At 40.8% G+C, this 16,517-nt stretch overlaps 1 protein-coding gene and 1 long non-coding RNA gene across 2 annotated transcripts; both read left to right on the top strand.

Moving 5' to 3' along the window:
- The first annotated feature begins 1,059 nt into the window (after window positions 1-1,059).
- On the top strand, window positions 1,060-7,897 carry LOC133911853 (uncharacterized). The gene is made up of 9 exons (XM_062354284.1): window positions 1,060-1,585; window positions 2,718-2,877; window positions 2,978-3,039; window positions 3,141-3,235; window positions 3,397-3,510; window positions 4,361-4,423; window positions 4,520-4,617; window positions 4,709-5,139; window positions 6,152-7,897. Exons 1-9 carry the CDS (start codon window positions 1,165-1,167, stop codon window positions 7,582-7,584), a joined length of 2,877 nt encoding a protein of 958 aa, XP_062210268.1. The 5' UTR covers window positions 1,060-1,164; the 3' UTR covers window positions 7,585-7,897.
- A 503-nt stretch (window positions 7,898-8,400) lies between these two features.
- Window positions 8,401-13,774, top strand: LOC133910936 (uncharacterized). The gene is made up of 2 exons (XR_009908565.1): window positions 8,401-8,556; window positions 13,546-13,774. It is a non-coding gene; the product is annotated as an uncharacterized LOC133910936 (long non-coding RNA).
- The last annotated feature ends 2,743 nt before the right edge of the window (window positions 13,775-16,517 follow it).

Here is a 16,517-nt window from a genome sequence, read left to right as displayed (position 1 = left end):
AGAGGGACGACTGATGGGCGGGTAGGCCAGGGAGGGGCGGCGTCCGGGCCAAGAGGTCGTGGAGGCACCGAGGTGAGGGGAGGCGTGGAGGCAGAGGGGAGGTCGAGGCGTGGAGGTGGGGGGGGGGGAGATTGGGTGTTTGATGGGCTAAGATGGGAGTAGGGATGGGCTACTATTTGAGAATGGATTTTAGCGACTCATGGGCACCTGTGGATGAAACTGAAAACCCGAACCCAACTTAACCTATTTTAGATACCCGATCCGCCAGACCCGTTGGTGAAAAACTAAACCCGAACCCGAATTCGTCTGGTACAGAACCCGCGGGTACCTGGACACACGGGTCCAATTACTATCCATAATAGGATGTTTTTATTTAACCACTCACAAGAACTTTTACTTCAGTCTTATATCTGCAAATTTAAAATATTTTCGGATACCCTTGGATCCATATGTCACTTTGAACGTCACACGTGTGCACCACATGGCCGTGTATTCTGCCACGTGGACTATGTTGGCTTGTCCAGCGTGGTGGGCATATGGATTAGCTCATCTCCATAGCTCTCACGACGATCATCATGATCAGGCCCTCTGCGCTTGGTAGATCATCTGCGCTGGCCACTTCAACGCTAAGCAGATCAGCGCTGGGCAGAGGTGTGCTAAGGCGACGAGCTCAGGAGTTGAGAGGAGAGCGATGCAGTGGAGCCAAGCCATGAGAGCTACGAAGATAAACCAATTTGCACACCCACCAAACTGGATGAGCCAACAGAGGGCATGTAGCAGGATCTACAGCTATGTGGCGCACACGTATGATGATCAAAATAACATATAAATCTAAAGAGTATTTGAAAATACTTTAAATTCGTAGGTGTAAGATTAAACTGAAAGTTTCTGTAAGTAGGTAAATAAAAAAACTATTATACAAGTGAGGTTTTACAATTTTTAACTGCTGAATTCCTTCTGTTCCCTACTTTCCTCAGCGGTCTAACCAAAGGCAAGCGCATCAATTCCACCATGAGTCGTTGATTTCGTATGGACGGATAAGATTTGATGTTACTGTTCACTACTGTCTACCGCTCGCGAATCGCTTGTTCTCTTTTAACTTTCAGAGGATTTGAGGATTTGGATCCAGCCGCATCCACCTCCTCCGCCTACCCCGATCCAGCCATGTCGTCGGCGGCGCCGCCTGCCCAGCAATCCAAAACCTCCTCCTCCCACCACCGCCGCCACCACCCCGCCTCAAGGCAGCCGCCGCCGCCGCAGCAGCGCGACGCTCCCAAATCCGCCGCCCCCGCCGCACCAAAAGCCTCGCCTTCGCCCCAGTCATCGCTCACCACCGCGCTCCGATCGTCGGTCGCCTCGTCGTCGTCCGCGTCCCGTGCCGGCGGGAGTAGCACCAGCGCCGGCGGCAGCGGAGGAGGCAGAGGCGGAGCGGCCGATGGATTCGTCGCGTACCTGCCGCACGACGAGGCGGTCGCGGCGGGGCTCGGCGGCCTCGACGCCCAGGAGTCACAGGACGTCGTAGACCTCCTCAACGATGAGCTCGCCGCGCTCCTCCGCGCCAAGCCCCGCGAGTTCTGGCGCCAGGGTAGCCGAATACACTCGCTTGTGCATTTAGTCGCTGATCGAATCTGTTAATTCGGTGTGCTTGTTTGGATGCCTATGCGTTTTAGTGTTGCTCGAATGAACTTAATGATCTCTCTTATGCGGTTATGCCTATGCGTTTTTGTGTAATCAGTCAATGCTGCCGATTAAGCATAAAATTCTAGTGGGTATTGACTTGTTAGGAAACGTTTGATTCTGGTAGGAAGGATAGATGCTTGGGATCTGGTAGGGGTTCTAATTTTGTAGTTCTCTTTCAGTGATTTACTGTAGCTTTTGTTATGTATTGGTATGTGTACAATTTAGTGGCTTAAATTGAGGATTCGTGGTTGGACTTGTACTATATGATAAGATTGTAAAACACTTAGAGTCTGCATGTAGTTTGATTCCTACTGAACAACTTGATTCCTGTTCTGAAATAATACATGCATTGTTGTGATGGTTTCCTGCCTATATGTAAAGTTGCAGGTCATGGTTCGTAACAAATTTATGGTTTGCGGTGCAATTTAAATTATACCAGTTCGTTGTGGTTAATTCAAGTGAGAGCTCCAGGAAAACATATTTCTAGCTATTAGTTATTTACTAGTTGTATTTCCGATTATGCTCAGAATGATGTAATAGAAACCTCAGACAATCTGTTCAAAGCTTTAAAATGCAATCAGAATTGCATTAAGTCACTGTCTTACACCTGAAATGCCTGTGCAGTGGTTTACATATAAGTTATGGCGGTTGGCACAGAAGAACTGCGCTAGCTGGAGTCTACTAGTCAGACAATTAACAATCCCATTTTATTTTGCACTAAGTACTAGATACTTAGATAGTTGTGCACATGCAGGGTCTTGCCATATTCTTGAATAGGCAGTTAGAGAAAAGGGGTAAATATTATGTTTATAGACTTATCGGCTACCAATACTACTGTTTGGATTTAACCGCATAAGGATCCGTCCTCACATGTCCGTGATTCTTGAACTCAAGTTATCCCAATAAACAATAACTGAATCACTAGACGAGTTAACATGATTAATTTGATACGACAATCTTCCACAATTGGTACTTATGAAGACAGATGCGTCTAAACTGTGAATGACATATTAATGCTAATTTTTACCCTTTCCCAGTGGCACAGAATACTTCTTTGCATGACTTCCTGGATAGTTACCTACAATTTAGGCACCGGTGGTATGATTTGCCACACCGAGGCCCAAAAGGGACAGTAGCGGGTTTGGTTGTTGGGGAGCTTGAGCTTTGCCGTCGTGTCTTTATGGTACTCTACCGCATGTGAGATTTCTATCATTTCCCATCTTTTTTGTAATTTTCTTTACAACCTTTTCACTAAGTTGCATGCTTTGTTATGATATGCTTCTTATTTGTGTTGTAGATCTTCAAACAAGGATCCTGGAGCAGGCCGTGGTGAGTCCCTTAGTACGACGGAGCATACAGGTGAAATTTCTACTACCTCTTTATTCATTGAGTGGGGTTTATTGAGGTGCATCATTGGTTTAAGTATACAATATTTACGGTTCCACAACGTTCCTTTGTAGCCCTTGTGCTGGAGAAAAAATTGCTTGATCTTCCAAAATTGTTGGATATATGTGCTATCTATGAGCATGACAACAGCAAGTTGACAAGTTCACTGGTTGGTTCCTGAATTATTATTTTTGTTGTCTTGTGCTCTCTCTCTTTTTTTTTTTTACAAATTTTGAATGCGATCTATATTTCTTTCATATGTCTTTGGCTAATTTTTCTTAAATATGGACACGTTTGTTGATAAAGAGCACACTTTTTCTGTATCTCCAGGTTACAAATGCTATCAACGTGCAGCCAAACGTTCTGGATAGCATTAATATAGCCATTCCTCAATTCCTCGGCATTTTCCACACAATGCATGATAGGTGCATGACATCATTACAGGTGATCTTTTGTCATTTGTTTTTATACCTTGTATTCACTCCTTATTTATCTTGTAGCAACATTCCAGAGCATCATTTGATAATCACTGTTTGCATGCTTTAGTCTGGAGAAATCACGTGGGTGTGGTAGAACATCTCATATCTCCTTTACTACATGTTCTCTTTTTTAAATCAAGTTTTTGAATAGTTTATGGCCTTGTTTGTGGATGATTTCAGTTCATTCATTTACCCTCTCAATGATTCTTATTCCGGATTCCTGGATTTCTTACAATATATAATTTTGTGGATTTTTTCTTCTGTTGTGAAGGGTGATCCATATTTTTCAACATTCACTACCATGCCACTTCCTTGAAGTGCAAAATACCCTCTTTTCCTGGTCTCCTTGTTCTATCTGTTCCACTGTGCTGTGCAATATCTAGTCATATTGTTTGTGGCTCCTGATCCTTTGGGAGTGCAATATGTAGGCAGCTTAGAATAATGTATATAATCTCATACTCTCTGTTCTTCCTCATTGACTCTGTTCCCTGCTCCTTTGAGCAGTCCTGGTACATGCTTAGTTTGGTTAAGTGATTTTATTGCTGACAGTTGACATGATCTATTAGCTGTTCCAGAACATGCATTAACATTATCATACTCAGCAGTTGACAATGATTATGATTAAGAGTTCACGTCTTCCTTTTAAAGAAATCTTGTATTAAAATACCATAACTCAAGTCTTTTTCTTAATGTGATTAAACATTGAGACCAATAGTACCAATAATGAATTTTATCATGCATTTTCACTTATCAGATATTAGTTCTTTTCTGATGTCTTATATGTATGAACCATTTTAATCACAGTTGAATTGCAGGTGCTCACTTCACCTGGATCTAATGCTAATGGATATGGCCAGCTTCAGAAAGACTTCTTGGAGGTTACTTTTTATCAGTGCCAGACTTATTCTGATGTGCCTGCTATATTTTTGCTTGATATATCTTCCTGAATTGATGATAAATTCAATGTACCTCAGGTGCTAGATTTTATAAATGATGCAATTGTCACTTTGGATTCCTTTGTTGGTGCTTATCAACCTGCTTCTTTATTGTTCTGTACTAATTTTGAAATGAGGTAAGCTTCTCATTCATTGCAATGATTGTGCTTTCCCTTGATATTTCCCCCTGTTTCCTCACTCTGTAATGATACTTATGTTTGATTGCAGCTATGGGGTTGACGAATTATTGAATACCCTTTCTAGACTGTATGGTTCATTGTTACCATCATTGCTTCAGGGGTTTAAAGTTATGTCCAGGTCCCAGAGCAATGGAGAGGCATCATCTGATATCATACTTAGCGACATAGCTCTAGGTATAAAGATGTTGTCAAAGAGAGCAGTCAGATTTGGTTGGAGATTATTGCACTACTGCTACTTAAATGATCAACTTAGGGAGCATGATACTCAAGACTATACTAAGATGTTTCCAGCTAAAGTTGAAGACCCTATGATCAGGGGAGATATCTTGGTTCAAACACTCAAGGATATGAATGGAGAAGCCACTAACACTTCTCAAGCGAACCATGGAAATACATTCCTCCAAGCTCTTGAAAATGAATTTCAGTTAATGAACCGGATAGGCAATATCCGGAACAAAGGTATACAATCAAAATTCTCACTCAAATACTTACCCAGTGCTTATAATGTTTAGTATATGATCTATAACTTATTTGTAGAGGTCATCATAAAGTGTTAATACCTCATATGAGGACACTTTCAGCATATATTCATCAAATATGTTTATCCTGCTATGATGCCTGCTCTTACAATCACTGTGTTAGTTAACACAATTGAAAAGCTGGTAAGCTTCAGTTCTGTTTCTTAGAAAGTTAGAAGCTTAGAACTTCCAGTTTTAGAAAGTATCAGCTCTCATTCTACGGCAAATTTTTGAAGACAGGAACTCTCTATCCTTTGTTAAAAGGAAATGTTCTTGTCAGATTCACCATCCAATAGGAGTTTTTCATGCTTGCGAGTCTTTGATGTCTTCATTTGAATTGAGTTTTTTTAGCACTAGCTTATAGCCTGTGTTTTTAGCCTACCCCAACTTGCTTGGGATGAAAAGGCTTTGTTGTTGTTCGTGTTATAGCCCGCGCTTTGCTTTCTGTTGTTTCAGTGATGTTTAATTGCATATTAAAACTTCTAGACTATTTATATCTAAAGGGTGATATAGAGAGTTGTCTTTTAATGGAAGGGTGTCTTTTTGTGAAATCACACATGCCGTTTTAGAAACCTCAACCATTTCACTTAAAAGCCGTCTGATCAAAGCGTGTCCTAGGTATTTTAGATCTGAGGACTAATATTTTAACTGAATACTAATGTGGTGCTGCATTAGCAGTCAATTTTGGAGTAAAGGAGAATTTTACCCCCATTAAAGCTTGTATTCAACATTTCAACTGTTGTGGTGCTTCTACTTTTGTTGCTATCATCCTTGATACTTTTGAGTATGATTTCATAAGGAAGTGTTCACTTGTATCAGTTTTCTCTAGATTCTGTCATGTAAAGAAGCATTATTTAATTGATCTATATGCCACATTTTCTTGTACATTCAAATCATTTTGATGCCGGAAACCTTTTGTGAAATGTACTTTGTGTTCCTCCCACTCTTAACAGGATGGATATACATGGATGATGAGCAGTTCCAGTTCATATCGCGTTTGTGTGGATCTACTCACACATCTTGGAATAGTGTACCTGATTTGCCAGTCTCTTCTGGTGGTGAATTACAACAGAAGGATGAGGAAACGGCGATAATTGAGTCCAAGATAAGTCAGATAAAGGACCTTTTCCCTGATTATGGGAAGGGTTTCCTTGCTGCTTGCCTGGAAGCCTACAACCTGAACCCCGAGGAAGTTATCCAAAGGATATTAGAAGGCACACTTCATCAAGATCTTCTAGCTCTGGATACTTCATCAGAAGAGATGCCACAGAAAAAACTCGCACCAACTGCTGTTAAAGATAAAGGAAAGGGCATATTAGTGGAGACTGCGACTCAAATTAGAAACAAACCCTATAAAGTTGCTGAGACACGTTACATTGTTGAAGATGGCCCATCTTCAGTTTCATCAGCATCCCAGGGCCCATCTTCAATTTCATCAGCATCCCAAGGCCCATCCTCATCTGTATCATCTGTCCCACAAGGTAGATTTACAAGGAAGGCCAATGATGATTTGCCTGACACTGCAACTCTGGAGTCAAAAAAAGCTAAAGATGCCGTTAGATCTGCTGTCCTTGAATCCCAGTATGAATATGAAGATGAGTATGATGATTCATTTGATGATCTTGGCTTCAGTGTGGTAGAGTCAAGTTATGAGCAAATTGATGATGCCAATGACACCGAAGCTTCATCACAGGGCCCAAGATGGAGTTCACAAAAGAAACCTCAGTTTTTTGTTAAGGATGGGAAAAATTACAGTTATAAGGTTGCTGGTTCAGTTGCGGTATCTAGTGCTCGAGAAGCAGCTGTCATTCGGCAAACTCAAAAAGATACAATTTATGGTCTTGGCCGTGGAGGAAATGTTCCTTTTGGAGTTCCCAACAGGCAGCATATAGATGTGGAGGAAGAGGAGGTTGATGATGCAAACAACTTCAGCAGAGGAGGTTTGAATCCCCGCGGCCGAGGCAGAAGAGGTCGCAGAGGTCAAGGCAACCCTCCAGAGGAGAATGAGAACTCTAATGGACGAGGCTTCGGCCGTGGTGCTAAACGAGGGGGCTGGAATCAGGGCAGCCCAGCTGAGGAACACGGGAACCCTAATGGCCAGCAAGGTTTTGGCCGTGGTTCTAGACGAGGGGGCTGGAATCAGGGCAGCCCGGCTGAGGAACATGGGAACCCTAATGGCCAGCAAGGTTTTGGCCGTGATGCTAGACAAGGCGATAGGAACCATGACCATTTAACTGAGGATAATGAAGACCATGATCCAGCACAGGGTTTTGCTCGAGGAGGGCCAACTCCTCGTGGTGGCAGCGGTGGAAGGAGAGGTGGCCGGAATCATCACAGGAGAGATCGGGCAATGAAGAAGCATATGCAAGGAATGACAGGGCTTTAGCTGACGGTGGCGCTCACTTTTGAAGGGCGGGAACTGTAAATGACATTTTTGTTGGCACTTATACGAGAGATCAAGCACTCAGCTACTGCCCCCCCCCCCCACACACACACATAGTTGCTAGTCTATATTGTAAAAAATAGCATATGAAATGAGAATGCCATAGAGATTAATTGTCCTGAAGTACTTGTTGCGTCGTGCAGTGTTGCACACTCATCCTGATTGTTCATGTTACCTTCTGGGTTGCCCAAAGGTTTGTAATTTTGTATCCGAGACGCTTCAATGCAGATCTATGTAGTCATCTGCTTTGGAGGAACATGCATTGTTACTAGTGTTTGATGGCGCAATAGCTTTCGTATGGAATAGCTTCTGACAAATCACATCCAATTCCAGATATGCATCGAAATCTATTGACACAAGTTCTAACTGATAAAAAATAAACCCATAACATGGTGATCGCAAAAAAAATAAAAAAAATAAAATGGCAGTAGCTTCGGTGGAGGTGGACAATGGCCTGGCGGATTTTTTATTTTTTTATCGTTTAAATAAAAAATTGCAAATTTATGTGTTCATTTTAAAAATTACAGATCTAAACCCCTGTCTCCCGTTAATACGATATGAGTCTGGATCTGTAATTTTTCAGAATGAACGTATATATATTTGTAATTTTTATTTAAAAATATATAAATAAAAGTCTGGCCTGGCCACTCTCCCAGCCTACCAATCCGGCCCAGGAAGCCCAGCGACCCGATTTCCTTTGACGTGCATGACGACAGAAACCACCCAGCGCTTCGTTTCCTCCACCCGGGTGATCTCATCCTATAAATATCCGCCGTACGGAACGCGCGATTTCACTCGCTTCGCTCGCCACTCTCCGCTCCACCCAGGAGCAGGAAGTCTCCAAATCATCGCCGCCGACCAACGTCTCCGTGTCGGCGCCGCCGACCACCACCCCTGTGCCCACACCATGACTCTGTAAGAACCCTTCCTTTCCCTCTCCTCCTCTCCCCTCGATCCGGGACGATGTGGTTTCCGTGGTAGGAAAGTTGTAGGATCGGGACAATGGGGGTTTGGATGGTAGTTGAGAGGGGTTTACGGCATAGGGGAAAGAAAGAGGGGAGAAGCGGGGTCGCATGGAGGGATAGTGAGAGGGAGGAATGGAGGGAGGGGGAGGGGGTTGGATAGAGGGTTCAACATTTTGTTACTGCATTTTGGTTCGTTTTACCTGCGGATTTTGGATGGCTTTCGGCTTCCTGCGAAGAAGGACCCAGTACTGCTTCCCAAATTATCATGTTGTGGAAATTGTATACGCAATGGACAATTATGATTGTTTGGCCAAATTACCCTTGTTTCTTTTGGTATTAAATTTCTTTAATTTCAGTTTGATTAAATTTCTCTTTCTTAGAGGAGGGAATTCAGATTCACTCACTAACCACCTGGAAAAATTTCACGTACTGCAGTGACACGCATAGACATTATGAGAGTCCTCTCTTGCGTTTTCCAATTGCCACAGCATAGTCAGATTGTCGATCTTGATCGTTTTTTACCTTGTTGCCCACCTACCAATTATAAGACTTTACCCCTTCTTGTGTTCTTAAAACCCTTTTTAAGAACAAGGGGTGGGGCCGTGGGGGTTGTGCCATGAAGGATTGGTGAAGATAATTTGGTTCTGGTTCTATGTGTTACACATCCCGTCAAATGTTGGTATGTGCTGTTTTTATGGACATATATCTTTGATCGTGGTGATATACATTGTCTTCATTATCTGCTTCTAATTCTGATTAAATATCAAAGCGTGTTTCACCTAATGAAATTTTTTGAGTCAAGTGATTTAGATATCTGCACCTGATGATTTAACGGGATGAGGCACAATTCAGCCAGACTGTCATTCTTGATGGTTTTTATCCTGTTTTGCCCTCCTGCAGATTATAAGACTATACCCTTGTGTTCTTAAATCCCTTTTCAAGAACAAGTGGTGAGGATGATTTGGTTCTTAGTGGTATCTGTTACAAATTTCATCGAATGTTGCTGTGTGCTGTTTTATGGGCATATATCTTCTATTGCAGCGGTATACATTTTGTCTTCACTATGTGCATCTGATTCTGATTAAATCTGAAAGCTTGTTCCACCTGATGGGTAATCCTGAGTCACAAGTGATACAATACTTTTCTGCTTGCTTTTGGCAACTGATGATAAATGGATAAAGATTATTATTTTTTCTCAAACGCGTAGGAGAGCTACGTATCATTATATTAAGAGAAGTGAAGTTGAAAATACAAAACTGTGCCAACGGCCGGGTTATAGTTTGAGTTATATCGCGCCATAGACATCAAAGAATGACCCAGTTCTACATACTCAATCTAACAGCCGACGCAACCCTATAGCACCCTCCAAACACCACAACTAGGCTTCTTCGAGGATGGCGCTTAACAGGTCAGCAACGTACGGTCGCTCCCCCTCAAAGACACATCGATTGCGATGTTTCCAGATGTACCACGCCACAAGGATAATCAAAGAGTTTGGGCCCTTGCAAACCTCCTTGGCCACTCTATGCTGCGCTCTGCACCACCAAGACTGGAAATCGCTGTCCATGGCACCCGGCGCCAAAGCCTGTAAACGGACCCTTTGAAGAGTCTTGAACCAAATCTCCTTAGCAAAAACGCAATCCAAATCTCCTTTGAAGAATGGATAAAGGTTATTGTGATCCATCTCATCTACAGCTGAGCTTTCTTGTTGTAGCACATGTAGACACCTGTTGTTTCTACTACTATTGTCGTTCTCTTTAAAAGCTACTCCCTCCGGTCATAATAATACTGTCGTTTTGGACATCTGGTGCAAGCATATTACCAGGCTAGCAGAGTTATTTCACATTTTCTATTGCTCCCACTTCCATTTGTACCCTGGTTGAGTGATAGAAGTATGCTTCTCTATGCTTTTCTGCTAAGGTATTTGATGATATGCCGTATAGAGTATAAGTAACTTGCCTACATGTGTGTTTTAGCTTTATGTGGTGTGGTAGCTCCTTAGGTGAAATGCATCGTTGATTTGGACTTCTGTTTGGACATCTCGGTGAATCTACAAAGTAATCTTATTACATGCATTTTTTATCGCTTATTTCTGTAATACCCTAGAAATTAAAAAAAAAAAGATGTTGACCGTGGGACCTGCGAGGAGCAGAAATTTGACCTTTTGAATCGTTGCTCGTCTAGATGATCAGAGACCACGGATGCGTAGATCTCATCGAGATGATTCCGTTTTGCTATCCAACGCTCTGTTTGGACAAGCCGTAACGATCCTAATAAATTTGGGGAAATTATGAAAATACTATCTCAAAAGAGCGATTGTTGCTAAATACCATCGCAAAGTTACTGAGTTGCTAAATACCATCACAAACGCGAAAAACTCTGAAAAATACCATTGCTGGCGTTAAAACGTCATGAACAGTACTCGACAACTCTAATTTCAAAATAGTGGTTTTCTGTTATTCCAAATATTTTAGAACTTTTTGTACGTGTTCCGTAATCTATGAGCAACCTATTTTATTTAGATTCACTAAAAAGTCTTATGTAGAATTTAAACTAAAAATCTAAAAAAGACTAATTTTATAACTTTTAATAATTATTAGAGCCTCAAATAAATTTCAAAACATCTGAAAAAATTCACTAATATGCTTATTATGTGATGGATCAAATTTCTAAAATTATTTTCAGCTATAAGTTATATGGTGACAATCAAATTTAATTAAAAGAAGAATATCACATGAAATGATAAAAATGCATAAAAATAGAGCATTACAAAGAAACTCATTTTTTCACCATATAACCTAATAGAGGAAATAATTTTAGAAATTATTCCATCATATAATAAGAATATTAGTAAATTTTCCTAGATTATTTGGAATTTATTTGATGCCCTAATAATTATTAGAAGTTATAAAAGTAGTCTTTTGGAGAATTTTAGTTTAAATTATACATAGGTTTTTTTAGGTGAATCTAATTAAAATGGGTTGCACATGGATTATGGAACACATACAAAATTTTTAAGATTTTTGGAGTAACAGAAGACCACTATTTTGAAATTGGAGCTGTCGAGTACTGTTTATGGCGTTTTAACGCCGACGATGGTATTTTTCAGAGTTTTTCGCGTTTGCGGTGGTATTTAGCAACTCAGCAACTTTACAATGGTACTTAGTAACAAACACTCTTTTGCGATGGTATTTTTATAATTTTCCCAACAAATTTAGATCATTAGATTGAAGAAAAAATTTTAAAAAGAAAAAAGATAAGATTGGGGGATCGGTCCTCACCTTGACTCCCCCATTCAACCCTATGCTCGATCGGCTCCAACCAAACCCTAGTCTAGCTGCCACCTTCGGTCACCGATTTTGTCGCCGCCCCAGCAGACCCCGCTGTCCTTGGTCGTCACCCGTCGACCGTCACTAACTCGGCCTCTGTCGCCTGGCCAGAGCACCACCAATCAATGATCAGGGGGGCAGGGGCGGGAGGAGCAGAGAAAAGGCAGGGGGCCGACCGAGCAAAGAAGAAAGAAGAAGAAGAAGAAAGAAGAAGAAAAAGAAGAAAAACGAAGAAGAAAAAGGGGCTCTCTCAAGATATGTCAAAATTTGTCCTCAATCGTCGATCTCCACAGTAAGGGTACTTCCTAAATAGTCCTCAGATGCTTGTAGATGGGTGGAAACGATCGATTTCGTTGTCGGATTAGTGTTCGATGGCCCACTTAGCGTGCAACGAATTAATTTGAAATTGAGGTCTAATCAGTGTTGAATTCGATCATATAGTTAAAATGAAAGTTGTGGGTCTCGTTGATATCTTTCCGATGGCATTGGTCTTGTTCGTTTTGGATGGACAATTTTGGAGTAAGTGATAAAACAGTGTGGTCATTCGTCGAGCTAGTCAAACAGTAGATATTTCTCCAACGTTTTCGTTATTGCCTTTTATGCGGGTTTTTCAGGCCTAGGAGCATGTCTCCTTTTGACTTTGCTGTTGTGGCCTTTGGTTCTAATTTATGCATTTGTTCAAGTGGTGCCGCTTCGGGACGTAGCTAACTTCCGTATTTGTCGTCGGTGAAGGCAAGTGAATATAGCGGATGACTACGCTTTAACTTGATATTTAGCTACTTATATTTTTTAATTGCCGTACTTACTAATGATTTATCAAATTAAAATGTGAACATGTTAGTTACTTTTCGCCTTATGAATATTAGATGTTTTCCTCAGATTATGAGGTATAGGTAGTGGGATATGTTTTATTTGTTGCAATTGTTTATATTCCTCGTATGCGAAGCATGGGGTATATACTTATGTTGGAAGTTGTCTTTCGGATTATGCATGAACTTGTTACTTTACTATTTATATTTCCAAATTTTACTTAGATCTTGAATTAAGAAGTGAAAGAAGTGACATAAATCCTCTTGCAGTTGTATTTTTAATCATAGTATGCAACTCTTGAAGGGTTATGCATATCTTCAGAAGTTATGTCATACATATGCATGAAGCATGTCATACATATGCATCTTATGTATTGGAAGTTTTATCGTCGTCTTATGACCGCGGCTGTACCGGTACAACGTCGTACGTTGCCCGTGGAGGGGTACGGCGTACACTCTTACATTGCACATGGAGGGTAAGTGTGAGTAAGATCATATCATGTGTATACATATGTATTCATATGGATGTCTTTACTTTAATTGCTTCGATGTTGTTCTTATATTGCAAAAGAGTCTTTAATACCGTTTTGGAATGAACTGATATGGTGAATCATAGCTAGCAGATGATAATATGTGATTGTTTCTATTTTTATCAGGCTTAATTATGTTTTTTTAGATATAGTTAACTTGTTCAATTATTATCATTGGTAAAGATGAATGTTTAATCAACTATAGCTTAGTAACTTGTTAAAGCAATTCACTTGTTGGGATTTTCGAATCTCACATTTGCTGTCTCTCCAGGTGCACTGTGAGATGATGACGAGCATGCGGGTTGGATAGCTGCACGTCATTTATACAATCATATTTATCTTTTGGTTTACCTGTTGTGATATCTTTTTGGTGATTCTTTGGACGCTTTTGTTGTATGGTTGACATGTTATGGTACTTTTGTATGATTGAGGTTTGTCCCTTGTTTGTTATGATTTATATGTTGATAGTGTGTTAATATATAAATTATTATTTATCTCTATGTGTGATTATGTCAGTTGTATCTTTGATTTTAGGGGAGGTGTTGCGATTTTTTTTAATGTTCGATGGTCTTGTAGGTTAGATTTAGTAGTACTCTGGGCTTATGGTAGTCCCTGGGTGTTACAATTTCGGTGCATTCTTATCTATATATTCTTTTGTAAATTATAGTGGTATAGCTGGGAAGTCCTACCGGTACAATAGAAACAAGAAGGGTAAGATGTGTATTGCCTTCTGTCTGACCGAGGAGGAGGCAGTGGCGGAGACAAGGGGACAGCCCTCTTATGCATCTATTAGCAATGTGAAAGTTATATTTGTTCTCCTCAAGAAAATAAATTAATAACCTAACACCTAGAACCAATCAGTGGACTGATATTGTTTTACATTATATGTCTGTAAACTTTGGTTGTCTGCAAGTCGATATATGTGCTTGATTTCTAACTCGTGTCGTTATACTCTTTTTTGGCAACAACTCTTTAATCGCGGAATCAGACTTATTATTAACATTGGTAGAACCAACATAAGCCTCATATTTTCTAGATGAGCAACATATTGCTAAAGAATTTAAAAGCTCACTGGCATATAAACTCATTTTATTTATTATATATGTTTAAGTATCATATGTCTTTTTTTTAACACAAAATTTTCTACCCGCGGTTATTGTAAATGCATGTAAAGAAGTGTTTTTTTCTTGCTAAACTTTACTAAGTATAAAGTGTTTGTTCTTAATGTTCATTATTCATGTTTAATTATTCTAGTCTTTATTGATCTGAGCTCTGGCTATTTTTAACTACAAAGATTTTTAGCAACTTTTATAGTAAACCCATATCGAACTAGCAAAGGCAATATCAAAACATTGAATAGATAGATATCATCATCCATTATATAAAAGATCATGCATTTACTACTATAGATGAATTTATATGTGAACAAGAATAAAGATATTTTAAGTTGATCATGAAAAATGGATTCATCTCAACACATATAATTTGTTTTTCTAAAATCGATTCAAATCTATCTCTCTTCAGTCCCCCTATCGCCTAATCCTAACTCCGCCCCTAGGAGGAGATTGATGCACCCAAAATCCTCATCTTGAAGAAAGTAGCGAAAGAAGCTGCCAAGATGGACAGGATCGTAGAAGTTGCTCGTCAAAGGTGATGGACTTTCCTTCCCGCGCCTAGGCACCCACACTTGATTGCTAGTGCTCCTGCTCTTGCCTTCGGTGCCTCACCCCTGTCCACTACCTCGGCCCTCATCGCTCCATCCCCAGTCCTTGGCATCCCGGTCATTGCCACCTCAGCCTCTCCTAATCCGGCACCAGGCCTATAGGGCACAAGGCCCTAACCCTTGCTGATTTGATCTTACTAGAACCGTTGTGGTATATGTGATGACCTTATTACTTGATGTGACGTGGTGTATACGATGATCTTACCAAACCTAATGTGACGTGGTATATGGGATGTTCTTATCAAACCTGTTGGGAAATCGGGATGGCCCAAATACGAACTAAGTTGAGGACCTAAGCTAGCTCAACTCACACGAGTTAATTAACCCTTTTTAAGGCTCTTTCGACGACAGAGCCGTCTTCTCACTTCCGAGTGGTAGAGCCTACCTTTAGATGAAACTGGCTTTTAGTGGCAGTTTTGGGTATGTGTTTTCTCTTTTTTTCTTTGAGAGGAGAATGTCTGGTGTTGGGGTTTTCTTCTCTTTTTCTTTAAGAGGAGGATGACCGGTCTTGTAATTCCTAGAGAATCTATAAGTGAGGATAATTAAGCTTATTCATTATATAGAAGATACATCTTTCTTTTCTCTCATCTTTAATTCCTTAACATGTCAGAAAAAATTCATACGTGACACATGATACAATGCACCGGGAGTAGTCTTAGGCCATGCACCAACCGAGACACTGAGAGAAGGAGACGCTTGGGAGGAGAACACGGGACACATGGGTGTGGAGGCTGGGGAGAAAAAGCTTGCTTCCCTACAATCCTACGTGGAATGATATATTGAATCAAGTTCGTTTTTTAGATGGAAAACAAACTTTCAAACGTGCGCGGCCTCCAAATAGGAGAACACCAAACGAGACAAACTCTGGAAATGCTTCGAGCCAGACTAGGTGACTCATGCATCAGAGATGTGCCATGCTTAACCAAAGCATGCGCCATTCCATTACAGGTGCGAGAACAAGAAGAAGCATCTACCTGGGTTACAACTCACATATACACTTCTTTCATCTTCAGAATGGGAGAAAACTAGTAAGGCTTGAATAGTTGAATCATTCCGTAGTCGAACTCGTACCCTCCTGCTTTCTTTCTCTCTACGCAAAGGTGGCATGCTGAAGATTACCTGCGCATAAAACTGAAAAGGCGGAGACGATGGATGAACTCATGAACAACGGCTGCTCCTGGCAGTTGAGCAGATTATGATGATAGCTTTGCTGGCAGTGACCCGCGCACATCCTTTCGCGTTTACTGTGCTACTTTGATAGCAAACATAGTGATGCTTCCCTTTATGACCTTTATTTTGCCTGCAGATATCTTGAAGTGACTGTGCTATGCACTTGTGTAACGTTATGTAGAGATAAAAGCGTTCATCCACTAAGGCATGATCGAAAGGTAAGGTCTGCTGTTCGTCCATTTATCTGGTGTAACATCAGAAGAGACTGGCTGAGAAAAATCACTTCATACAAGTTACTTCCATTTTTTTCACAGGTGGTTTAGGATTATGATTTATGAGCACAGAAAAAA

Source organism: Phragmites australis, chromosome 3 (genome assembly GCF_958298935.1).
Source record: "Phragmites australis chromosome 3, lpPhrAust1.1, whole genome shotgun sequence".
NCBI classification, from domain to species: Eukaryota; Viridiplantae; Streptophyta; class Magnoliopsida; order Poales; family Poaceae; genus Phragmites; species Phragmites australis.
Note: the sequence above shows the minus strand (reverse complement) of the source record. Positions and strands in the feature narration are given on the sequence as shown.

What these genes read in the sequence shown, in the direction of transcription:
- LOC133911853 (XM_062354284.1), top strand. Translation starts at nt 1,165, where the DNA reads ATGTCGTCGGCGGCGCCGCCTGCCCAGCAATCCAAAACCTCCTCCTCC. An exon ending in GCAAGTTGACAAGTTCACTG is followed by an intron (nt 3,236 to 3,396) that starts GTTGGTTCCTGA and finishes CTGTATCTCCAG; the next exon opens with GTTACAAATGCTATCAACGT. An exon ending in TTCAGAAAGACTTCTTGGAG is followed by an intron (nt 4,424 to 4,519) that starts GTTACTTTTTAT and finishes AATGTACCTCAG; the next exon opens with GTGCTAGATTTTATAAATGA.